Here is a 27,908-nt window from a genome sequence, read left to right on the forward strand (position 1 = left end):
TTTGGGACCCCAACACCATTCCTTTGAAATGGGACATATCATTGACGATTTGATCCACCATTTGTGTAGGGGTGTGGGGATATCAGAATCCACAGTTTGCTTGAAGCTTAAGCTCACACAAAGGTAAAAACAACACACGCTTTCTTTTTCGGCCACTAAATGTGTAGCATTTCAGAAGAATATGCTTTTCACGAGTCATGTCATGGAGACCCTGCTCTCTGCAAATAAATAGGAAAGAGCTAAGATGCTCAGCTAAAGAAGGAAAGAATTATAGAATTGAGTTGCAACATACAAATCTATAAGATGAGCCAATAAATGAGATTCCCGCATAACAAATTTCATATGTTCGAATGGAATAGAAGGCCTACAAAGCTCATAACATCTCCAAAATTCAATAAGAAAAAAAGGGGGAAAAGAAAAATCAAACAAGAAGAAATATAGAAGAATGCTTTACAACTTTCAAATTGTTTTGAATTAATACAAACCTCATGGGCAGGAAAATGTTAGTGTTCTTAACTCTTAGGATTTAATCAAGCCAGCGAGTAATCCCATCATCTTCCCCTACTGCTGCCAAAATCTCAATGCGTACCTCCAAAACAGCCTGCATTTTGCCAACAGTAAAAATATTTTAATAGCAACAAAAAGGCCAAAACAAAAATTGGAAAAGAGAAGTGGAGAGGTGGGGGTGCATTACTTGAGAACAGCAAATTATGGCAATGTTTTTTCTCTTTGATGAATAATAAAATTTTATTGAGACAAGTAATAAGGCAAAGCCAAGTATACAGGAAGTATACAAAAACTAAACAAGTCAGGAACTAGAAAAAGAAACAAGAAAATCATGGACTTGTCTCGTGCAAGGGATCTCAGTTTCAGTATTTCCCTCCACACAGGAGCAGTCTCCTGGGAACTTCAACTGCCAGAAATTTGTCTCTCTGTTAAGGTAGGATCTAACCCAACACGACCAGATGGACTGCTCCTCGTCTACACACACTAGTTTCATTAAATACAATTGCTGAAGCACGCTAAAATAAGGAATTAAAGAAAAACATCTAAGATCATCCACCAAGCATTCCGCATCGACCAGTCCTCTAAACTCAAATATTTCTTCACCAAAATTTTGAATTCTGTTCCAGTGACCGTTCCGGTTGAGAAACTGGCACAGAATATTTCAGTATCAGAACATTTTGGGATAGTCGTTATATGAATAAATTATATATTTTCCATCAACACTAATAATTACATTGTGTTTATAAATATTTTCCAGCCAAGGGTGAAACCACTGTTGGACCTTAATAATTGGAAACTGGTTGCTGGTCAATTCCTCAATTATGTTGAGAATGCCTCTTAACATACATGCATGGGCTTATTACTTATTATAGAGGAAAGATCGCAGCTTATATTTTAAAAGCATGTGTTCTAGCTCTTAAATAAAAGGGAAATGATTTAGCCACAAAGAGATCCCACAAAAGTAAACCCACAAATTAACGTATCTTGATGTAGTACGTTATATTGTAACGTCACTTTTATTATAAAGTAGATCTAACATATCATATGAAACCATATCAGTTTGTAAATTTGTTTGTGTCTATAGCACTTCTTTAAATAAAATGATAAAAAAAAAAAAAAAAAAAAAAAAAAAGATCTTCATGTGGCTTTTAGAACATTGTATTCATATTCAAAAGCTCAGCCCAGATCACTCGAGCTCCCCCTATATATATATATATATATATATATATTTTCTTCCCAAAACCCTTGCACTAGATTGTCAGGGTGCAGCACTCTCACAAGTCCCAAGTCCTAGCAGCCGAAGCACTCTCACACTAGATTTCCTTCATATATATTTTCTTCCCAACTCCCAGCTGCCAAAGCACTCACTCGCAATCAACTATGGATAATTATCTAATCTGACCTCAAATATCTCTGTCTCAGGTCCCTTTCTTCTTTAGGCTTGTATGCTTTGTGGGGTTTCTATGCTTTGAACTTATCCCAACTAACCAAATGAAATTTAGCTTCCTCCCTGATGTAGGATAGAAATGAGAACAAGAAATAGAATTAGAATAATAGCAAACAGAGAAGAAAAGAAACCCAGAAAGAGAAGAGAAGGAGACGAAAGCAAGAGAAATGGGGATTGGAAGGAGACGGCTATAACAAGCGCTCAATTCTCAATTCTTCAAAACTAATCTTCAATGTTTCATTACAAGCATTTAAATAGGAAAAATAACAAAACCCTAAGTAAACCTTAAAAAGTCTATGGGCTAAAGCCCAAGCCCATTAAAATAAAGAAAACATAAGTAAAATAATCAAATAACAATAATAAAAAACTCGACGGACACAATAAAGCTGCAATCAATCACTCAGCCATAAGCTAAGTGGTTGAGCAAGCTTTTTCCGACGTCCATAAACACGAGTGAGCGGAGGCCTGAATCTAGTATCCTGAATCTAGTATCCCCACCAACCACCAACTCCCTTGGAATGGGTGGACGGTGGCCCGGGCATAAGAAGATCTTGTTGATTCTGATAAAACTCCAATAAATCTGGCTCAAGCTGTTGAAGTGTCTCTCTGGGAATCCATGTACAATCGAAATCATGTACAGTCGAAATCAGGTCGATCTACCCAACGAACAAGGAAGCGTTGAACCTCTCCATCATTGGTCAACACAATTTGTTCATATAAAATAGCATCAATTTTATCTTTGTGTTCTGTAAAAGATGATATTGGATTAAGAATGACAAAAGGGTCAGGATCAAGGTCCACAGATGGAGGTAAAAGATGATCATTGGAGGGATTGAAATGGCCTTTGTAAGCAACTAAGTCCTCAACATTGAAAGTAGAGTGGCAATCAAAATGTGATGGAAGATCAATGACATAGGCATTTGGACCAATACGCTTTAAAATTTTAAAAGGACCAACACTACGTGCCTGCAATTTGGAAGCAGATCCAGGTGGACGCCGTTATGGTCTAATTCGAATCATAACATAATCCCCAACCTTAAATTCAACATGTCGTTTATGCAAATCAGCTCGAAGTTTATATGATGCATTATTGGCCTCAAGTTTATTAATCTCTATATGCAAATCATGAAGATGTTGAACAAATGCCTCAGCTGACACAGACACACTAGCATGGGGGGACATGAGAACAAGGTCTAAAGGCTTCCTAGGCTTATAGCCATGAACAACGTCAAATGGACTCATACTTATAGACCGATTCACAGAACTGTTATATGCAATCTGAGCTGTAGGGAGGATCAAATCTCAATTCCTAAGGCTGCGTTTGGATGTTGAAGTGAGTTGAGTTAAGTTGAGTTGAGATGATAAAATATTATTAGAATATTATTTTTTAATATTATTATTATTTTGAAATTTGAAAAAGTTAAATTGTTTATTATATTTTGTATTGAAATTTGAAAAAGTTATTGAAATGAGTTGAGAGGAGTTGAGAGGAATTGACGATCCAAATGAAGCCTAAGATTTTCCTGGACCAAACATCTTAATAAGTTGCCAAGACTGCGGTTAACAACTTCAGTTTGACCATCCGTTTGAGCATGGTAAGCAATGGAGAATTTCAATTTAGTGCCAACCATATGCCAGAGGGTTCTCCAAAAATGACTAGTGAAACGAACATCCCTATCTGAAACAATAGTCTTAGGAAGACCATACAACTTGACAATCTCATTAAAGTACAACCTAGCGACCTTAGATGCATTTGAAGTCTTGCTACAAGGGATAAAGTGAGCCATTTTCGAGAAACGGTCCACTACAACAAAAATAGAATCATGCTTCTTTGGAGTGCGTGGAAGTCCCACTACAAAATCCCTACTGACTTCTTGCTAAGGAAAATTAGGGACGGGAAGGAGTGTGTAGAGACCAGTATTTTGTCGCTTTTGTTTGGCCAATTGACGGGTGTTACAGGTACTAACTATCTTACCTACATCTTTCTTCAAACTAGGCCAATAGAATTGACGTTCAATCTATTCTATGGTCTTATCTCGTCCAAAATGTCTGGCCAAGCCTTCGGCATGAATTTCCCAAACTATAAAGTCCCTAACTGAAGTTCGAGGGATGCACAACTTATTGGTTTTAAAAAGATAACCAGCCTCCAGACGGAAACCATTAGTGGTATCCAACTGCCCACTTTGCAAAGCAAGAAAAATATCCCTAAAATCAGGACAAGACTCATACTCTTCCTTAAGTCTTTCAAAGCCTATGACTTGACAGTCATGATAGACAAAAGGGAGATGCGGCGGCTCAAGGCATTAGCTGCTTGGTTCTCAACACCCTTCCTATGCTTCAAAACAAAAGAATAAGCCTGCAAATATTCAACCCAACAGCCATGCCTAGAATTCAATCTTTTCTAGGAGTTTAGGTAACAGAGAGCCTCATGGTCCGAATAAAGAACAAATTCCTGAGGCAACAAATAATGGCGCCAATAGCGCAAAGCTTGCACAACTGCGTACAGTTCCTTATCATAAGTAGAATACTGTTGTTTGGCATCATTTAACTTCATACTGAAATAACCAACAGGGTGGCGTTCCTGGCTAAGGACTCCACCTATTCCTACCCCTGAGGCGTCACACTCGACCTCAACAACTTTAGAAAAGTCAGGAAGTCGAATGACAGGAGCTTCCGTCATTCACTTCTTGACTAACTTAAAAGCCTTAGCCGTTTCCGGTATCCAACAAAACTCTCCTCTCTTCATGCACTCTGTGATAGGAGCCATAATTGTACTAATCCCCTTAATAAAGCGACGATAAAAGGTAACTAAACCATGAAAACTCCTGACATCATGTATAGTCTTGGGCTCTGGCCAACCAACAATGGCCTAAATCTTTGTGGGGTCAGCAGATACTCTTGTAGAGGATATAATGAATCCTAGGAAGACAACTCGATCGGTGAAGAAAGAACATTTCTTCACATTAGCATACAAACTTGTTTCACGAAGAGTAAAACAACCTGGGAGAGATGATCTAAATGTTGTTCTCTAGTTTTACTGTAAACAAGAATATCATCAAAGTAGACAACGAGGAACTTACCGATGAAAGGTCGAAGAGCTTGTGTCATCACTCTCATAAAAGTACTCGGGGTATTGGTTTGTCCAAAAGGCATGACCAACCACTCATAAAGACCATCCTTCGTCTTGAAGGCAATTTTCCACTCATCACCCAGGCAAATCCTAATTTGGTGATACCCACTCTTTAAATCAATCTTAGAAAATATAGTGGCACCAACCATCATATCCAACATATCATCAAGCCTAGGGATGGGAAAACGATACTTCACTGTGATTCTATTAATGGCACGACTATCAATGCACATCCTCCAAGAACCATCTTTCTTAAGAGTCAAAAGGGCAGGAACTACACAAGGACTCAAATTCTCATGGATAAATCCTTTGTGAAGGAGTTCATCCACTTGCCTCTGGAGCTCAACATGTTCAGTGGGATTCATCCTATAATGAAGCAAGTTTGGAAGAGACGCTCCTAGACAAGATCTATGGCATGTTGAATATCTCATAAAGGTGGTAAGTGGTCAGGGAGATCCTCAGGGAAGACATCCCAAAACTTCTAAAGAAATGGTTGGGCCTCAGCAGGGGCAACTATTGGGGATTCTGACGGAACCTCCATAACAACCACAACAAACACAATAGAATCACCTACAAGTGTACGCTCAAACTCCGTAGGGTTAATGATATTTAACCCTTTCCGTTCCACAACTTTCTTTGCTTGTTGGGAGCCAACAGGTTTTGGGGGTAAAGGATTAAGATGAATCTTCTTTCCATTAAACACGAAAGAACATGAATTGGATCGACCATGGATGGTCACATCCAAGTCAAACAACCAAGGCCTACCAAGAATGACATGACCGACATCCATAAGAATGACGTCACACCATATACGATCCTTATACTCTAGGAACTGGATGGGCACCAAACAACGCTCTTTTACAACTATGGAAGAAGTATCGACCCTAAAGTTGCTATACAGCTGAGGGTGAGGAACTGACTTCAACCCAAGACGTGACACAGTAGCCACAGAAACTGCATTAATGCAACTACCATTATCTACAATGATTTTACAACTCTTATCATTTATTTTAATGCCAATATGAAAAATGGCATGACGACGCCAATCATCAGCATCTTTGGGCTGGCTAAGGGTACAATGAACAACACTTAATCGGGATATGTCTGAAACAAGGGGCATAGAACCTAGACCCAGAGGAAGGGTCCAGATGCAACCTAAGAAGGTATCTTCATCATCACCCAAATCACCAAACTCTTCAAGCTTAGGTTCATAGACTTAATCCTCTAACGGTTCATCAACAACACCCTCATGTTCCTCAATGACCAAGGCTCGACTAGGACAATTGGAGGTAATGAGGCCAAAACCCTTACAGTTGAAGCACTGCAAGTGGGAGGAAGTCCTAGGAATTTCAAGACCTTTACTTTTATTTTCTCGTATGGGAGGAACATTACATGGGAGAGGCCCTAAGAGAGACTTAGGGGAAATAGTGGATGCTGGGGTGATAGACGGGCGGTTGTCACCACGCTTTCCATACAGAGTCCTGGTAACCGACTCATAATCTCGAACTAAAGAATAAGCGTGGTCAATAGTACTAACACCTCAAAGGACAAGCTCGCGCTTAAGATCTTCTTTTAGGCCTTGTCTAAACCTACTCAAAGTCATGGCCTCATTCTCAATTACATGACATCTCATCCAGAATTCATCAAATTGAGTGACATACTCAGTCACTAATCGATTGCCCTGTGCAAGGGCATTCCATTGGTCCAATAGATTACCCTGTAAGATTGGGGTCTTGAAGACGTCGTTTCATTTCTTCCCAACTCCCAACAGGAAGCACATGGCGCCTCTCAAGAAGATCCTCTACACTTTCCCAAAAGAGTTGGGTAGTGCCAGTTAATTTCAAGCTAGCGAATTGAACTCTCCAATCCTCAGGAACCCCATACCAAGTAAAGAAACGATCCATATCCTTAATCCATCGAGTAAAAACTCGAGGATCCTAAACAACCATCAAAAGTAGGGGCATCTAACTTGATGTTTCTAAATAAGCGATCTTCATGACGAGTAGGAGACTAAGTACTCTGACGGTAATAGTCTCGTCCGCGCTCACCATCATAATCCATATCCCCACGATCACGTCTAAAGTGTTGTCGACCACCTCGTCGACGACGATGGTCTCTATTATGGGACGCTTCAGAGTTGTTAGATGAATGAGGGATTTCCTCAAAATTGTTCAACCTGGCAGCTAAGTCCCTGTTCTCCTCACGAGTAGCAGCCATCTCAATTTGGACAGCCGCTAATTGAGTCTGAAAATGCTGTTGGTTAGTAGCTAGTTGAGCTAATTGTCGGGTGAGGGCATCAAATTGGGAATGATCCATGGTAAAGGTACTAGAATTAGGGGTGACAAGACAACCACTACGCAACTGCATGCAATGCAACACCCACTAAATGAAGTACAATGGAGAGATTAATGAACAATAAATGCAAGCAATGAAAAATATCAACCTGAGCAATTTTTTTTTTTTTTTTTTTTTTTGGGATTACGTAAATCCAAATACGGCAAGCAACTAATGCTGATATTTAAAATGACAAAGCAAAGACCATATACCAATCAAGAAAATCCAATCACATAGGTTTTTTTTTTTTTTTTTTTTTTGGGACTATTAAAATGAGAGAATGGGAATACAAAATCTAAGGATTGGATAAATTGGGTTACAGCAAAAGTGGAGTAAAATTAACCACAAAGATTAAATTAGCAAAAAGGATCCAATCAAGTGGGTCTGGAAAATTACTACGGTAACAGCAGCACATAGAAAAACAATTGATACAATTTTAAAATAAACCGATAGTATAAAACCAAATAGAAATAGGAAACAAGACTCCCTTTGATCGTTGAGAAAAAAACGCTTCTGATGGTGCACCCGATGTTATAGTTCCTGTTCTCGACCTTTTTTTTTTTCGCACCTGCAAGAGGAGTGACTGAAAGAGGGAGAGACGTCTGCTAGATGGTGAAGAATCGGAGCTAAGATTTCGTGTTTCCGGCACCGTCTGTCTCAGGTTTGGTGGTTTCAACGATGTCTGTTTTTGCCGAAGAGGCTTATCGGCGTGGACTTGAGATTTGTTGCTCGACGCAAGGGGAGAGAATGCCAAGAGAGGGAAACCAAAGGGGAAGAAGGCCGAGAGGGGAAAAAAAACCAGATGGAGAAGATGAAACGGTTTGAGAAGAAGATGAGTGGATTTTCGGCGCTGGGTGTTTTGTCGACGTGGTTTGGTATGGTTGATCTGAGAAAAAGGTGAATGGGTTTCAAAGAAAGAAGATGAAAAGATGGGTTGCAGAAGGTGAACAGTTGTTTTGTTTTGGTTTGGATCGAAGGGAACTCTTTGGTGGGAATGGAAAAAAATGGGGATCGAAATTGTTTGAGAAAACAATATAACCTTGCTCTTGATACCAAATATGATGTAGGATAGAAATGAGAACAAGAAATAGAATCAAAATAATAGCAAACAGAGAAGAAAAGAAACCCAGAAAGAGAAGAGAAGGAGACGAAAGCAAGAGAAATGGGGATTGGAAGGAGGCGGCTGTAACAAGCTCTCAATTCTCAATTCTTCAAAACTAATCTTCAGTGTTTCATTACAAGCATTTAAATAGGAAAAATAACAAAACTCTAAGTAAACCTTAAAAAGTCTATGGCTAAAGCCCAAGCCCATTAAAATAAAGAAAACATAAGTAAAATAACCAAAATAACAATAATAAAATGTCCTCATCACTCCCCCCATACAACCCCACAAAAAGTCTCAAAATAACTTCTCCAACCAATTAGACACACGATTTGGAATGGGAAATAAAGATAGAAAATATTTAGGTAGGTTAGGCAACGTACTTTTGATAAAGGTGATTTTTCCCCCTTTTAACAAATACATCTTCCAACCTGCCAACCTTCTCTCTACCTTCTCCAACACCCCATCCCAAACCATACTAGCCTTGAACGTAGCCCCCAAATGAAGCCCAATCTTCGTAAAAAGATTCTCATAGAAAAGGCAAATATGCTCCTTAATGTCAGACTGGTTAGAAAAAACAGCATCATCAACCTCAATCAATTCAATACCATTGTTTCTCCGATGAGAGTTAGTTTGCCACCCTGTGAAAAAACTCAGCACATTTATCCCCTTCTTTTAACCATAGGGCCCTTGATTTCTGCCTCCAGGAAGTCTCCTCCATCAAAATAACCTTCTCTAATTCAGACCCAACAAACCTCTTCCTCAAAATCTCATCCTCCGAAAGAATACAACCCTCTGCCCAACTCTCCAACCCCTGCAATTCCTCCTCCATAAGAGGCGCCTTATGTCTATCAACACAATTAGACAGAGTTGAGTGACATCCACTATCCCTTGGTTGAGCGACATCCCAGGTTACATATTCTTGTTTTCCTACATCTGTTCCCTCGTCAAAATCCACCAAATCCATTTGTATTCATCCTTGTTGCTTTCGGGCTGCATCAAATTGATATCAGAACTTTTGGTTTCAAATGGATCAAAAGCAAAATTATCTTATGTCTTTCACTTTCGATGCTCATGAAAGTGCAGATGACGTTCTTGATAATTGGTCAAAACTTCCAATCTACGACGAGTATCTAGAAGAGAAGGAACCAATCTACAATGAATATTTACCAATCTTTGATAATGTAGAAAGAGACCAAGAACAGAAACATTGTGAAACTTTTGTAAAAGACTTGGTTTCTCGAATAACCAAGACTAGCCTCATATCCTTCTAGAAGTACAAGCACAATTATAAATGCGGCGATTTCTCATCCTTCCATCAAGTGTTTAGCTTGGTTGTGTGATTGACATGCACAATTAGAGAGTATTGAATGACATCCACTATCCCTTGGTTGAGTGACATCCTAAGATTATCCATTTTTACCTTCCATTGTTCTTTTGTTTCTTTTCATACTTAATAGTTTTTCCTCATTTTATTTTGCCTCTGATCTTCACATATTCTTGCAAGTCACATGCATCGCTTTAGTGAATCCAAATTTGTTTGTTGTCACTACTCGTGGCCTACATCAAACTCCTACATGTCATTTCATCGAAGTTAACGTGGCATGATAATGTGACATGATGTCGTGACGACCTAACCTGGCAGCTAAGGTGGCATATGTGCTGGACAGGACCTAGAATATTATTTATTTTTGAATTTCGAATTTAAGCATTTATGTGTCTTTAATGGTGTGTTAGGTATAGAAAGTAGTTGAGCATTTAATATTTATAGTTGTTGAACGTTGTAGAAGTGGTTGGAAGTTGTTTACAGCAATTAATAGGGTGTTGAGAGTTGTTTTTTATTTATCAGGTTGTTGAAAGTTGGCTAAAACATTATTATGGGTATTGAGAGCTTTTTTTATGTCGGGTAACCTCTCCAAGGCAAGGCCCTTCGGATCCACCCCTGCAGAGTAAACTCCAGCCCCATGCACCGCACCCTATATAAGGACAATGAAATTGTTGTGAAATGTTATGTAAAACACACATCAAAGATGACAAATAAAATAAAAGCAATCACAATCAAGCACACGACGCACAATATACATGATCCGGCTAATTACCTACGTCCACAGACCTGTAGAAATCTTATTAACTAGAGGAGATTACATTCACTCAATCTCAACTCACTCTCTAGGACTTTTTTACTCTCTCACACAATATGCACTCACAAGACAGTTGTTCTCTCTCAAAATATGTTTGAGGCCGTCCAATACAAGTCTAATATGATATATTTATAGTGAGTGGCGCTGGAAACCTAATCTGGCAAAATCTGCATATTTTGCTTGAACGGAGTATCGAGCACACCTCAAGCGAACAACCAAATGAACATTGACTCGAGCGGATTGTTGAGCGAACACTAGGATTTGTGTCTCGCTCGAGCGGAGTGTCGAGGGAGACTTGAGCGAACTCTCAGACTTGATTTTCACTCGAGCGGTATGTCGAGCGGTGTGTCAAACGAATTTTGGCTCAAGCCAACTTTCAGCAAATACCTTTTCAGCTCCAAAACCAGTCTCCACATATACCCCAACAGAAATGGACGAAATGAAAATATCATTTTGAGTTTAGAACCCTCTTGCAAGTTTTGCATTTGAAGTTGAGTTCATCTTCTTCCATAAAGTGTTTGGCTAGGTTGTGTGAGTGATCCACGATTAGATAGCGTTGAGTGACATCCACTATCTGATGCAGGCCACGAGCAATGACAAAAGAATATGGATTTACAGTAGCGATGCATGTGACTTGCAAGAATATGTGAGAATCAAAATAAAATGAGAAAAAAGCTACTAAGAAAAAGAAATAAAATAAACAAAAGAACAAAGGAAAGTACAAATGAATAATCCTGGGATGAAACTCAAGCAAGGGATAGTGATGCAATTGCACAATCAAAATTCTACATGTCATTTCATCAAAGCTAATGTGGCATTATGGTGTGGCGACCTGACTTAGCAATTGAGGTAGCATATGGCATATGTGCTAGACAGAACCTGCAATGTTATTTATTTTGAATTTCGAATATAAGCATTTATGTGTCTTTAATGGTGTGTTAGGTATAAGAAGTAGTTGGGCATTTAATGTTTATAACTGTTGGAGGTTGTAGAAGTGGTTGGAGTTGTTTTTCGTTTATTATGGTTATAATAAACCAAAACCATGTACCCTATAGGAGGAATATGAAATTGATGAAATGGGGATCAAATTTTGAGTTTTAAAACCCTCTTACAAATTTTGCATCTGAAGTTGAGTTCATCTCCTCCTTCCATCAAGTATTTGGCAACCCCTAGGGGTTGGCTAAAGTGGTAAAGGCCTTGGACATGGTTTCCCCCCCCCCCCCCCCCCCGAGCACCCGATCTAAGGTTCAAATCCCTTTAGATGCAAACAATCTCTAGGAGCCATCGGACTTGGGAATCCCCTTGAATTACCCAAGGTGCACTAGCAGGAAACTCCTTGCCGAGGGCCTGTATACCCCCGAGATTAGTTGGGACGCTTTTTCTGGACACCTGCTGCCAATAAAAAAAAAAAAAAACAATTTGGCTTGGTTGTGTGAGTGCCATCCACAATGAGATAGTGTTGAGTTAAATCCACTATCCTTTGGTTGAGTGACATCCCAGGATTATCTACTTTTACTTTCCATTGTTATTTTGTTTCTTTTCATACTAAATAGTTTTACCTCAGTTTATTTTGCTTTTGATCCTCACATATTCTTTTAAGTCACGTGCATCACTTCAACGAATCCAAATTCATTTGTTATTGTTATTCGTGGCCTGCATCAAATAGTAATGCAACTGCACAATCTAATTCTTATATGTCATTTCATCTAAGCTGACGTGGCATGATATTGTGACATATGTCTGAACAAGACCTAGAATGTTATTTATTTTGAATTTAAGCATTTGTGTCTTTATGGTGTGTTAGGCATAGGAATTAAGTAGTTAAACATTTAATGTTTATAGCTGTTAGAGATTGTTAAAGTGGTTGGAAGTTGTCTGCAACAATTAATATGATATTGGAAGTTTTTTATTTATTAGATTGTTGAAAGTTGGCTGAAACATTAATATGGATGTTGGGAGCTATTTTTCATTTATTGTAAGCTATAATAACCCAAAAAATGTACTCCTATATACAGACTATGAAATGGACGAAATGAAGACCAGATTTTGAGTTCAAAACCTTCTTGCAAGTTTAGCATTTGAAGTTGAGTTCATTTCCTTCTTCCATCAAGTGTTTTGCTTGGTTATGTGAGTGACATCCACAATTAGATAGTGTCGAGTGACATTGACCATCCCTTGGTTGAGTGACATCCCAGGTTTATCCATTTTTACTTTCCATTATTCTTTTGTTTATTTTATTTCTTTTCCATACTCAATTTTTTCCTCATTTTATTTGACCTTTGATCCTCACATATTCTTGCAGGCCACGGGCAACGACAACAAACAAATATGGATTTGTTGAAGCGATGCACGTAATTTGCAAGAGGATTTTAAAACTCAAAATCTGATCCCTATTTCACAGTCCTATAGGAGTACATGGTTTTGGCTTATTATAACCCACAATAAATGAAAAACAGCTCCCAATACTCATATTAATATTTCAGCCAACTTCCAACAACCTAATAATTGAAAAACAACTCCCAACACCTTATTAGTTGCTGCAGACAACTCCAAACCACTTCTACAACCTCTGAAAGCTATAAACATTAAATGTTCAACTACTTCCTATACCTAACATACAATTAAAGACACAAATGCTTAAATTCAAAATTCAAAATAAATAACATTCTAGGTTTTGTTTAACACATATACCATATGCTATCTCAATTGCCAAGTCAAATGCCACGTCAGCTTCGTTGAAATGACATGTAGGAGTTTGATTGTATAGTTGCATCATTCTCATTTTCTTCAAAAATCAACTTGACCTTAAGTTGAAACTTACATCCTCCCCAAATGGTTTTTCGATCAAATTTACTCTTCGTTGCAACCACAAAGGATGGGACATCGTCCCATTTATAACTCTACTCGTACTTCTGGAAGGATATGAGGCTAGTCTTTGCTCTTTGAGAAACCAAGTCTTCCGCAAAAGTTTCACAATGTTTCTGTTCTTCATCTCTTTCTACTTAATCAAAGATTGGTAAATATTCATTGTAGTTCAGAAGTTTTGACCAATCAAACAGAACGTCATATGCACTTTCATGAGCATCGAAAGTGAAATACATAAGATAATTTTGTTTTTGATCCATTTCGAATCAAAAGCTTTGTTACCAATTTGATGCAGGGCACAGACAACGACAACAAACGATTATTGACTCGTTGAAGTGATGCACGTGACTTGCAAAAGGATTTTAATGTCATTTCATCGAAGTTGACGTGGCAACCTAACCTTGCAGTTGAGCATATGGCATGTGCTGGTCAAGACCTAGAATGTTATTTACTTTGAATTTCGAATTTAAGCATTTATGTGTCTTTAATGGTATGTTGATATAGAAAGTAGTTGAGCATTTAATGTTTTATAGCTATTGGAGATTGTAGAAGTGGTTGGAAGTTGTATGCAGCAATTAATAGGGTGTTGAGAGCTGGTTTTCATTTATTAGGTTGTTGGAAGTTGGTTGAAGCATTAATATGAATGTTGGGAGCTGTTTTTCATTTATTTATTTATTTTTATCGGTAATCAAGAGATTTTATTATAAGAATAGGCAAAGTCCAAGTACACAAGGTCCTCAAGGAGTATACATGAGAAATGTCTAACTATAGTTTACAACTGATAATAAAAAGTCATGTACATTTAGTACGTTACAAACAATGGTCCCCACCCATGAGAACAATGTTTTAAAGAAAAAAAACTTTTAGCTCCTCCATTGTCTTTCTATTGGTTTTTGAAGTTTCTATCATTTCGCTCCCACCATATACACCAACACATTCAGATAGGGACCATTTTTTAGATTGTTGCAACCTGTGAATTACCTTTGAGACCTCTCCAGCTAGATAGAAAATCCACCAATCTAAGAGACATGACTCATTATAATCCGAGTCCTATAAAAAAATAATCCCACATGGTCCTCTCCACCTCGCCATGTAGAAATAGATGATTTATTGATTCACCATCTCTCTTACACATGCAATACAGTCCAACACCATTAATCGTCGTTTCCTTAAGTTATCTATGGTGAGAATTTTGCCCAACACTGTTGTCCAAATAAAAAAAGCAACTTTTGAATGAGCTTTCGTCTGCCAAATGCTCTTCAATGGAAATGTTTTTCATTTATTGTAGGCTATAATAAGCCAAAACCATGTACTCTTATATAAGGACCATGAAATGGACGAAATGAAAATATAATTTTGAGTTTAAAACCCTCTTGCAAGTTTTGCATTTGAAGTTGAGTTCATCTTCTTCCATCAAATGTTTGACTAGGTTGTGTGAGTGACATCCACAATTAGATAGTGTTGAGTGACATCCCATGATTATCCATTTTTCTTTCTATTGTTCTTTTGTTTCTTTTCCATACTCAATAGTTTTTTCCTCATTTTATTTTGCATTTGATCCTCACATATTCTTGCAAGTCACATGCATCGCTTCAGCGAATCCATATTCGTTTGTCATTGCTTCAAGTGGCCTGCATCACTCTCCAACCCCTACAATTCCTCAATAAGAGACTCCTTTTGTCTATCCACACTCTCAAAGACTTGTTCATTCCATTAATTAAAATCCTTTTCCAAAGCCTTTAACTTATCAGCCAATATGAAACTAGGGGTACCACACAATTCATAGGAAGTCCACTGTTGTTTTACCATATCTTTGAAACCATTAGCCAACAACCACATTTTCAAACTTAAAATATATACGACTTCCATGAATACCACCACAATCCAAAAGAATAGGGAAATGGTCCGAACAAATTCTAGACAAACGCTTTTGGTACACCTCAGGGAAATGAGATACCCACGAAGGAGATATCAAAAACCTATCTAAACGGGAACCAAGTCCTATTATTGGACCACGAAAAGGCACCTCCCGCAAGAGGTAAGTCAACAAAATCAGTCTAAAAAATGAATTCAAAGAACTCCCTCATTGCCAAGGTAAAATTGGAATCCGACAATCTCCCACTCGAAAAACAAGTGATGTTGAAATCCTCCATCACACCAAGGCACATCCCACCAACTAATAAAACCAGCAAGCTCTTTCTCCAAAAATCTTCTGCTGCTGTCCACGGTAGAGCCGTCAATACCAACAAAAGCCCATTCAAAACCATCATCTACATTTCTAAAATGGCAGGCTACCGAAAACTCCCCTATACATTCCTCCAAATATCCATGCATATAGACATGCACAAACTAGAATGATCGATAATAGGAATGAAATCCGAACGATGCATTATGGAAAGTAGACTGTCATACATGCAATCTTTGATTTGGCTTTGCTCTCAATCACCCAGGGGAAGGGATAAGGAGACATTCAAGTGAGCATGTGTCAAATTGGCTTGAATTGTAGTCAATCACAGTTTGGAAATGTTTTTATTTACAAGTAAAATAACATTTTATTGAAAGTTGTAAAAAGGCATTGCCCAAATACACAAGAGGTATACAAACAGCATACACCTGGTTAAAAAGTTAGGAGCTCGAAAGTGATATGAGAAAATCATTTAAGCAAGCTCCATTAAAAACACAAGATGAGGCCCAAAGAAATAAAGTATGAAAGTAGAAACTTCTAAGCTCATCCGGAGAACGCTCCTTATCTTCAAAGCTTCAACCATTTCTTTCAATCTATAGACACCACATGATAGTATGATACATAAAGGAATTATTCTCCATATATCCTTTCAATCACAGTTCGGAAATGATAGAAATTGAGTTCTTTTTCCTGCCCATAACTTCAACCTTTTCAACCCTAATTAATGGCTGTCCACGTGGATGTTTTGAACCAAGAAGAGGTCTTAGCATTTATCATTGGGTTAGAAATTTTTCCCTACTGATGGTAATGATGCAATTCTATGGTAGTCAAAATCAGTTGCAATGTGCCACCATTACCAATTTGCTATATATTGATGATCTGATTATACTCAGCCATGCATCACTACAAGAATCTGCTTCCATTCAATAGGACCAGATCAAGACTTGAACGTATTCTCTCTAGTCTAGCCAACTGCTCAATAAGACCAGTTCCGTCAATATTTTAAGCAACAGTATACAGGGTTACACATTAAGGATAGCATCCCGATCATTAATCTGAGGCTAACACAGGCCAAAGAAAAAACACCGGGGTCATCCTATTTTCATGCAATGAACCAAAAATCACGTTTTTAAGATCCGAAAATGTCCTAAATCCGGGAGGGCCGAAAAGGAGGGGGGGGTGAAGGTTGGGTAGTAGATGGATGCATGACACCGATAGAGCCTTAGTTTCCAAACTAGGGTGGCTTCTAGCCATAAGTATGCATGGATTAGAGTACTAAAGTACAAGTACCATAAAAATACCAGCTTTCCAAAAATTCAGCCCGAAAAGAGAGGCCCTTGGATTTGGAAAGGTATACTGGGGACTCAAACCCTCCTTGAAAAAAGGCTCACCTACAAATGGAAACTCCCTAAGGCAAATTTGCACCATAGACAAACAAATCCTACTTCGGAAAGTGGTTTGGCACACTATCCCCACTAAAGCATGCCAGCATTGACACATTCCAATCTGTGCACATGTTGCTAGTTGATTGGGTCGAATTAGCTCTTAAACCTAACCCAATCCTCAATATCAACCTATAAGAGATCCACCAATTCCTCTTGCTTGTCACTAACAATTGGGTTATTGACCCAATATGGCTAACAAGGAACAAAGGGACTCATGTAACGCTCTAATGGAAGGCTCAAACCACATGGCCTATACTCCAAAATGACTAGTCAATGATACAATTGGAGCCCCATTGGAACCTTATAAAGAGTAAGAACATCTCCTTCCCAAGCACTGTGGGATCTCATACACCACCTACCATTATCCATATCATATGAAATATCACAACGCCCCAATGAAAGGCCCAAACCACATGGCCTATACTCCAAAAGGACTAATTAATGATACAATTAGAGCCTCATTGGAACCTTATAAAGTACAAGAACTTCTCCTTCCCAAGCAATATGGGATCACATACACCATCTACCCTTATTCATATCATATGGGGTATCACAATCTACCCCACTTAAATTCCCGACGTCTTCTTCGAACCTGTCTATTGTAGGTAGCATGACTCAAGTCTCACATTTCTAGTTGAGATAGGCTCTGATACCATATGTAATGCGTCAATAGAAGGCCCAAACTACATGGTCTATACTCTAAAAGGACTAGTCAATAATACAATTTGAGCCTTATTGGAACTTTATAAAGTGCAAGAACTTCTCATTCCCAAGCAATGTAGGATCTCATACACCACCTACCCTTATCCCTATCATATGGGGCATCATAACTAATGAACATATTAGACTAATTCCATTCAATAGGCTGGCCAGATCAAGAAAATCAGTAGGGAAAACTTGATGTCATGGCAGATCACCTCCCCTACTCACCCAGTACACTCTTGGTATCTCCCACCATGTATGATCTTTCCATTTGCGAAAACTAATCCACGTCAATAGCTTTATGCAAGGATGATGTGGACTTTATTCTCCATAGATGGACAGAAAAATGCCAACCTTTGGCTCCCAATATTGAAGAGGTCAAAGCTGCCCTTTTAGCAGTGTATGATGCAACTAAGTTGGATTTGGGAAAAAGTGATGATGGAAGGTGATTCTATAGCTGTTTTGCCGGCAATCCAAAAAACAGGTCTTATCAGCAATTGGAGAATTTTCCCAGTAGTAATTGACATCCAATTGTTTTCAATCAGCCTCGGATTGAATTCATAGAGGGGCTAATTTCTTCTTTTTTTTATATAAGTCATAGAGGGGCTAATTTCTATGCACACAACCTAGCAAAATGGGCAGCCTCGACCAGTAGACAGTGGGAGGAATCCTCATATAGACATTGGGAAGGATCCTTGAACTGAAAGAATTCCCACTGATTCTTCAGCTTTCATAATACTAAATATAGACCGTGGGAAGAAACGTCACCCCCATCACATTCATCATTTTTCTTAAAGAGGTCAGCCCCCATCATTTTATTTATATACCCTCACCTGTGACAAGAGGAATGTGGTGGTAACATTCTAAGCACCTTGAAGGACAAGGCACAGTGTTTAAGCACATTGATCATAATCCAAAGGATTATATTGAGAAAAAATGAAAATAAAAGACAACAGTTCTATTTCGAAACTTACCGAAGGATTCCTACAGTTAATGAGCCGACATTCTTCCAAGGGACCCTCCAACATCCAACTTTCCCAAACATCAAAGCTGTGACTAGCAAATACAAATTCCATTCTTCTATTAATCTGCCATATCAAAATTTAAACGTCTTCAACTACCAAATAACAAGACTATTCATGTACAAGTACATTTAAATTGTCAGGAAGTCAGCTAGTTTGGCATATATTGTCAGACCCCGTTGATAACTAAGGGCCTTTTTTCAAATATTATTTTTTTTTATCAGTAAATAAGAATTTTATTAAGAATAGACGAAGCCACTTTTTTCAAATATTAAATTAGTAATGCATGAAAAATCAGACAATAACAAGCAACCCTTTTAGCCACTCCAATTTCAATTTCAAGACCACATACTCCACCTTGTACGATTTTGTAGTACCTGCAATAACTTTCCACCAGCAGCAAATGATCGCAAGCCAATTGTGTCCTGAAGAAGAGGCATCCACATGACATATCAGCCAACCAGGATTGCAGTTAATATGTCCAATTTAAGCTACCTATCATTAACTGAAAATAGGCAGGAATTTGGCCCAGTATAAAAGAAAAAAGTTCCAGTCAACAAACCTTGCTTCTGAAAACAATGAGGAACTGTGCTGCAGGATCTCTTTTGGTTACATTTGACATGGTATCTAGGAACCAACCACCACCTTTAACTCTTTGCCTAGAGACATGGAGTGCAGGGCGATCTGTAGCATATAAAGCTACAACATACCCATCTTTCAACAGTTCATCAGACTTTCCACCGAGCTTCTTCTTTGATTTTAGACGCTGGTCAGAAGTTGATTCTTGCATTGACTCCATGGGTGTTTTCCTACTTCTTGACTCTTCAGGGGAAGCAAATCGTGAACCAGAGCTTACTGCTTGATCTGTGCCACTCATAGCAGTATCATCTTCTCGAAGTGAGATACTTTCCTTTTCCAGAGCTGAGGGTTCATCCGGTTTTTGTTGTGATTTTTGATGTGCATGTCTCTTCTTGGCCTTCTTACCTGATCTGCTTCGCCTTACTTCAGATCTGGTAGTGGTGCTTCGAGACAAACTTGAAACCTGGTGCTGGCCAGGAGACTCTTTGGATTTGATGGTATCTTTTTTCTCTGAGCTTTCTGGACTTACAAGAGCATTATCTTTCAATCGCTCACCAACTGAACCTTGCAGAGCACTTTCTCTGTCTTGCTTATCAGATTGTTCATTTTCATCAGCTATTTCACTTTCCTCTTCCTCCTCATCAGAGATGGCATTCTTTGGAACAATCCCATCAAAGAAGAATGTGTGTAACATAGAAATAGCTTTCTCCCTTATCTCCATCCATACTTCTTCACTATAGTCTGCACTTCGTGGAAGAATCAATACATTGGGCATCTCCTTTAACTGAAATGCACATGATATGATGTATTAGAGTCAACAGAGTTGCCATATTCCTAGTGGCTCTATTTAGAAAATCTGTCACATATGGAAATATTCTACAGCATAAGATTAAAAAAATAATGCAACTTCTTACGCTGTACCAGACTTCCTCCATGCAAAATTTGCAAAGAGATAAAAAAATTGATTATTTAGAGATGCCAAAAGGACTATGGCAAAAACAATATAGAGCCCTCTAGTCTTTACTTCTTTCCTCAAACCCTCAGACATGTGCAGGAATATGAGTGTATCTGGCACAGAATGTGGAACCAGACATTATAGTCATTTCGGTTACCCACAGCATGACAACTGGGACACAATTTCTGTAGTTGGTCCACGTGGAAGAAGTAAAGGGCTGAAGATATTCTCAAGCATGCATGAGTCTGAAAACGCCTGTACGAATTCATAAATATATACTAGTTACACACCCAGGCTTCCATCCATTGTGGCCCTTCCGCACCATCCAGAGCACATCCAGCTAAGGTGCCATCAATCAAAAGCTGCTTCACAGCACAATCATCCATCAGCTGAGTGCTACCAGTATTGACAATAAAAGCCCCTGTGCATTGCAGAAAAAAATTGTTCATGTCAAAAACTAAATAAAAAAGAAAGCTGAACCACAAACCTGTAAAAAAAGATCCACAAATTATGAAAATACATGTACCTGGCTTTATATTCTGCAAGCATTCGGCATTAATAATGTGAACTGTTTCATTACTTAGAGCACAGTGAAGTGAAATAAGGTCACTTGCTGCAAGTAAATCTTTAAGAGTATCCATTCTCCGGGCTGCGGGAGGAAAAGTTATTGAAGTCCTGCTTACTTTTCCTTTTCCCTGAGCAGTAAATGTGGATAAAGTTATAAATCCAGTTTCATACATAATAAGTCGACATGGAAAATTTCCAAGAATGTTTCATACACAAAACAGTATAAACACAGCTTCATTTTAGTGAACACTTCCATAGAGCACAACCGGCAGTAGAGTAAAACACAAAACTGTTTCTTTTCCTTTCTATTTTAATTCAAGCATTTATAAAAGACTACTGTTCTATACAATATGTAATTCTCAACATCCAAATTAGCACATTTTTGGCAACTAATACTTTCATCCAAAGTCCCAAAAAAAATCAAAAGCCATGAAATTTGGCAAGCTCAACAGGTTGTAACACTGAACATGTCAACTCGATCTGATTTGCAGTTCATAATCATAATAGAGGAAGCACATTTCAAGCTGCAAAAGCATCCATTTGAACATAATGTACTCACTTTCCTACTGATTCATAGCCCATTGGCATCAATACAAAGTATCTTTTTCTCCGAAACATCACAAACAAAAGTTCGCATTCAAATGATAACATGAAATTCAAATTAGCCAAATTTACTCAAATCCAACTGCTTTCAAGCACCAAATAAAAATGATACAGAAATTTTATTAGAACAGAACTGAGTGACAATTGTGAAAAATTACGGAGTATAATAATATTCGAACCTCGTGAATATCGAAATAAAGCACGCTCATCTTGAAGGCTAGGCTCCTTGTAGCCAAAGACCTAGCCGACGCAGATCTACCTATGATCCCCAAAACCAACCCACGGCAGCGTCGCATTCCACGGCAAAGCGGTTGCAGCGAACCGAGCCATCCAGAAGCAGAGAGCGCGTGGCGGGAGAGCAAGTGCGTCCTGCGCAGCAAGCCGAGGAAGAGCGCCATGACCGTGTCGGCGATCTCCTCGGCTCGCGACGCGTCGACGTGTACGAGCTGGAGCCCGAGGTCTGCGGCAAGGGCGGAGTCGACGGCGCGGTCGGCGGAACCGAGGCATAGGATAAGCTGGTAGGGGCGAAGCCGGCGCTGGGCAGCGCGTGGGAGGAAAGAAAGGGATTGGAGGAGAACGGCAGCGGCAGACTCGATCTTACCGTCGGCCAAACGGCTGAGAGGGACGTGCTCAACGGAGGCGACGCCGGCCAAGGAATCTTGCTCAAAAGCGCAATCTTCGATACAGTTAAGGGAGACAACGGAGGGGAGAGGTGGTGCAGGGCTATTACGGTGGGACATTGCCGTCGAGGACGTGAGATTATTGGTGGTCACGATTCACCTCGTCTAGGACCAAGACAAGGTAGAATGTTGTTATTGCCGTTGCTATCTGAGACAGAGTGTGGTAGTTAGGGTTTTATGTCTGAAAATGCAATTTGTTGGGGGGGCATTTCTGTGTGGTAGTTGGGGCTTAGCTGAGGAGTCGTTCTAGGGTTGCTCCAGTGCTCTTGGATTCTTTCAAGTGTTCTCTCTGGCGCTCAGAACCGAACCCAGTTCTCTCTCTCTCTCTCTCTCTCTCTCTCTGTAAAGGTGTCCTTTGGATATTTCTGAATTCCAACAATGTTCGGGGACCGGTCAAGACTCAATACCCAAAAAAGAAAAAAAGAATAGCCTTACAACTGAATTACAGTTCATTTATAATTTTTAATAATATAATACTTTTTAAATATTTAACAAAATGAACTTCAAACTAAAATTTTAAAAAAAATATTATTTTATTATGCAGCTGTAAACAAATCGTTTATCAGTCGTTTCAACTTTCGTTGGTCTATCATTTTTAAAAATAAAAATAATAAATATACAATTTATTTTTATATAATTATATTTTAAATGACAAATATTTTTATAAATTATTTAAATAAATATCCCTAAAACATAATTATAAAAAAGATTATACATATATCGAGTATTTAGAATATCCCTGATAAAAGAAAGTATATTATTGTTTATTAAGAATGTAATTTTATTTTTATAAAGTAAATTTGATTTCTCATATTAAAATATATTAATTTTATATTTTTTAAATATTTATGTCACGTGTCATTTTCTGATTGGTGCTGACATGTCCTGTCAGTATTTATATCGGCAGAATGATTAATTTGAAAGTTGAATATAAGTATTATTTTAAAGCTTTTAAAACCATAAGTATTACTTTTGAAAAGATCAAAACCACATCTACCGTACAATAATTTTCATTTTTCCTATTGATTGATGTAATGTATTTTTAAATATCTTTATATTTAAGCGGTAGATAAAAATAACTACTTAAAATTCGTTATATACCATTTTAGGATGGAAATTTTTTTAAGAATAATGATACACGTACATCATTTTTATAATTTTTTATATAAATATATTTTAAAATAAAAATATTTATAAATTATTTCACAAAAAATAAATATCTATCAATTTCTATTTTTTAATGGTTTTACACTAGAGAGATATAATGCGTTACTTGCTTTTTCATGATGAGACTTTGATAGCAATTCAATTCTCAGCTGAGAGTCTGTCCACGAAGTGCAATTTCATGGGCTGTCGAATCAAATAGCATTGGTCAAGAGATGCTTACGGTAAAGACAAATAACCAGTCCTCTGCTTTGGCTTCTCCAATCGAACATATTCAAATTTTAAAAAAGGTTTTGTATTCCAATTTTTCCCCTTTTCACTCAATCATTACATAAATAAATAAAAAACAGCTTTGACAAAATTACAAACAAATGCTACTCTTACAAACAATACAGAACATATTACAGATAAATTTATTCAAAACTTCTTCTCAATTCACATCTCAAAACTATTTGAATTAAAATATTTTATTAAATTTTAAGAAATGTAAGAAAAGAAATTGAATAAAAATATTAAAAAATTATTTAAATATTAATTTTTATTATTAATTTTGTCTAAAAATGTTGAATTGATTTTTGTATTTTATTTTGAAGTTTATAAAAATTACAATAGATATATAATGATAAAAAAAGTTAAAGATTTAAAATTGAAAAAATGTTGTGTTTGAGTAATGTTTGAAAAATAAATTTTGGGAAGTTTTGAGAATTTCTCATTTCATTTCATTATCCAAACATCTTAAATATTTCTAAAAAATTTCAAGCCAAACATGCTATATCACATTAATGCCGAAGCATGACATCAAAAAGTGGGTTCCCAAGAGGATTTCAAGAAAAAGAAAAAAATGTACCTCTCAACTCAAGGGAGTATACAATTTACATAACCATGTTTCCAGGTTCTGAACCCCACAAGATACCAGGAAATGGGATCCCTGTCAATGCCTCCAAGCGGCAAGGATGCATTTAATCACACCACAGTATACGGATTGTTAAGAAGTAAATAAAGTTATAAACAATACCTATTTCAAACACAAAATGCTGATTACAACTAATGAATTGAATAGAATAATGAGAACCTTCCAAAACTTAATACAACAAAAGAAAACCATCTAGCATTTTCCTACAAAAAAAAAAAAAAAAAAAAAGCATAAAATGACACTTCACAGAGAAACATCAAACCACTTGAAACTTCTATATGGGGTGGACATAGACATATCATCACAGAAGCGAAGTCACACTTCAAGACGCTTATGCTGGCTGGCTGAGCAAGTCTTCTTTTAGTTCGGCTCAAAACTGTTGCATGCTAGCATCTCCGAAGGGTGTATTGGACCTGTTGCATGCTAGCATCTCCGAAGGGTGTATTGGACCAAAGATCAAAAACCAAAATTGAACTGCGCACACCTCAATCCTTCATTTCAAAGAAGAAATGCATGGCATAATACATTAATACCCAGTGATTGGGTCTAGGATGAGAGACTTCACAAGAGTCTCAAAGTGCCCCCCACGTAATCAGAAAAACTACCCATCCAAAGGCCTATACAGCATCCACCTCACCTACAAAAAGCTCATGCCTAACAGGCAAGCTAACTGCTAAATAACATCTCTTGCTTCCTCTTCCTGAAGCTTGAAATCCTTTATGACTTCCATTAAAATCCCAAAAGGCTTCCTCCCTCCGCATCTTTTAAAACCAGGATAACAATATTTTCGTTTTAAATGATCCAGTTCAGAGAAACCTCCTCCTAAAATTCCTAGTAGTGGTTTGATATGATCGCATCAGAAGTCCAACGCCAATTCCTATACCAAGACACATCCCAAGACCAATACCAACACCAACTCTAACACCAGCATTAAACCAAGAGAGTTGGCCATCCTCGCCATAGTACATATCTTCAGGGTAAAAATCATGTCCAATCTTCCCATCAGGCTCAGAATCTTCAACATCTGAGTCCGTGATCTGCAAAATTCCCAAGAGAGGATTGATTACAAATCATTCCATTCAAAAGAAAATATTTTTTCCTGGTCCAAAAGTTCAGCTAAATTTCAAATGTTCTCTTTCCCTCAACTGGAAATGAAACATGGCTACCAGTAAAGAAGAAAAACTGCCAACAAAAATTGGAATGGAAAATAAAAATAATTTTGATGTTCTCTAAAATCACATGAACAATTATACGGATAAAGTTTTTGAAGTGCATTTCTGCATTGCATAATATTTTGCTGAATTTAAGGACAAAAAATTCATACTCTCCACCCCAAACTAAACAGACAAAAGTTTCCAAAATGAATTAACATTTTCCAAGATTGAACTCTATTCTTATCAATAAAATTTACCTCTTATTAAAAAAACAAAAAAAAAAAAAAAAGACTGAACTCTGAAAATTTTATATTTCAAACTTGCCTATTTTCAAGTTTAATCCACTTTACTTGCACATTTATGGGCATTTTCGAAAGATTTTTTTTTCCATTAAAATATGTGTCATGGTGACGTAAAGTGTCAAAAAAAAACAGATTGAAGCAGACTCTTGCACCAATCCAATACACAATCCGAACACAAGTTTCCATTTTTCCCCATAACGAAAAAGCAGAGAATCTAAGTTCCCATGTAGCAGACTGCAAGTTGCTGAATCTAGGACCAAACTAGAAGAAGCTTAAGGAAACTAGAAGAAAGTTAATAACAAAAATAACTATTCAAGGAAACGTTTCTCGACAAGGATCCAAACCAAACCGATAAGATCCAGAATAAAACAAAAGCTAAAAAGCCACAGATTACAAGTTCGCAATTCCGAGCCTACATCACCAATGCCTAACTTAAACACAAGTCCAGTTTCTGGCACGCATTAAACCTGGTACTAAAAATAATGCTTCCAATGCATCGAAAAGGGCTTAGTTCTGTTACTATAATATTTCTATAATTAATCAATTTCGCCCGGAACTTATTGCTACTTCAAGCACCCATACACAAAATTAACAAAGTGTTTTACAATGTAACCCAATTAGATGCACGTACATTCTAAAATCAAACAAACCCATAAACAATAAAAATTTAAAAAGACAATATCAATACCTGCCCTTTCCTATGTCGAACCAACCCATTAGCATTGCGTTGTTCCTTCCCCATTTCTTCATCCTCCGGAATGGCATCAAGAAAAGGATGCCTCACCGCCTTCCGCCTCGGACTAATCTGAATAGTCTTGGTCAAAATCACAGGCACTCCCGAGCAACAGCCGGCGATATAAACCTCAAATGATGGCGAGGAAACCCCGAGCTTCGGCTGGAAAAACGCCGAGGAACCAGAACCGATCGACGCTGACATATAACAGTCCATACTCCAGCCTGTCCTCGCCTTGTTGTCCAAGCCCGCACACCCATTTCCCCAATCCGATTCCATTCGCTCCAAAGACCCGCACAGAATCAAGTCCTGGTTCTCGTAAACTTCGAACTCGACCCCGCCAGTGACCCTGACAGTATCAGTGCTCACGTAGGTTACCTCCGATGACTCCTTGTCGAGCCGGTCGCGCCGAAGGGTCAGTGACGTAGATTCCGAGGCAGGTACCCGGGAATTGTTGATTTCGAGCGAGGTACCGATCTCGCGGCGGAGATGGTGCAGCGTGAGGTGGCTCGGGACGCTGTTGATCACGCACGGAGCGATCCGCACGTAGAAAAGCCGGGTTTCGAACAAAGCCGAGTGGTTCATATACGGTCCGTTAGAGAATTTGTACGAATTGGAGATCTCCGTTGACGATTCTTCATCCAAATTGTCCATGCCTTGCCGGAATTGAAGGTTGGTATATAAAAGTAGGGCTTCGAAAACAAAACCCGACGCTAAACGTTATCAAACAGCGCAAGGTTCTCTATTTGTCGTTTCTTTTCCTGCTTGGAACTCGCGGTAAACGAGATAGAAAGAAAAGGAAACAGGTTGTTGCGCAAAACTTGATTCTCGGAATGCAGTTTTGGGAAGCGTCGGAAAGAATCCAAAATCCTGAGGTGAAAAATTTGGGAAATGAGAGAAGAATGAAAGCAACAGAAACGAATTAACGCTCTTGCAGGAAATGGGGCTTTCTGGAAGCGACGGAAAACAAGAAATCTTTGTAGCCAAACAGAGGTTTAGGTGAGGTGGAGGTGAAGGTGGAGGTGGAGGGACAGGCGTTGAGGGGGTTTTGGTTTCAAGGAATCTCTGGGAGTTTCCTTTTCTCGGGATGTCAGTTGGGGAAGAGGTCAAAAAATTATGGAGAAGGAGTGTTGAGACACGCGTCGTTTTGACAGTTTTGAGCTGGAGCAATCTAACGACGAGTATGCAAAAAACTTGTTGGGCTCACACGAAGACAGGACCCATTCTTTCTTTGTACGAACAAGTTCACATACCTTTAAAGCCCACACACTATCTTGCAGAGCACAAATCGCATAGTAACATTGTAGGACTATTATACTTAGAAAAATTCTATTTGGAGTCTCTATTTAGAGATTATATATGCAGGTCTTTTATTAAA

General features: G+C 38.2%; 1 protein-coding gene and 1 long non-coding RNA gene across 2 annotated transcripts; one reads left to right on the forward strand and one right to left on the reverse strand.

Annotated features, from left to right (window-relative positions):
* LOC121250731 (C-terminal binding protein AN-like) lies at window positions 1–27,671 on the reverse strand. Its single transcript, XM_041149930.1, is given in 10 exon segments — window positions 1–218; window positions 486–601; window positions 18,833–18,946; window positions 19,258–19,305; window positions 19,443–20,243; window positions 20,705–20,835; window positions 20,941–21,109; window positions 21,764–22,364; window positions 25,158–25,378; window positions 26,486–27,671. Coding segments are annotated over 9 exon segments (2,859 nt in total). The 5' UTR covers window positions 27,185–27,671; the 3' UTR covers window positions 1–218; window positions 486–526.
* On the forward strand, window positions 9,384–9,711 carry LOC121250740. The gene is made up of 2 exons (XR_005937847.1): window positions 9,384–9,431; window positions 9,607–9,711. It is a non-coding gene; the product is annotated as an uncharacterized LOC121250740 (long non-coding RNA).
* Window positions 27,672–27,908: the final 237 nt, after the last annotated feature.

Source organism: Juglans microcarpa x Juglans regia, chromosome 1D, assembly GCF_004785595.1.
Source record: "Juglans microcarpa x Juglans regia isolate MS1-56 chromosome 1D, Jm3101_v1.0, whole genome shotgun sequence".
NCBI lineage: Eukaryota > Viridiplantae > Streptophyta > Magnoliopsida > Fagales > Juglandaceae > Juglans > Juglans microcarpa x Juglans regia.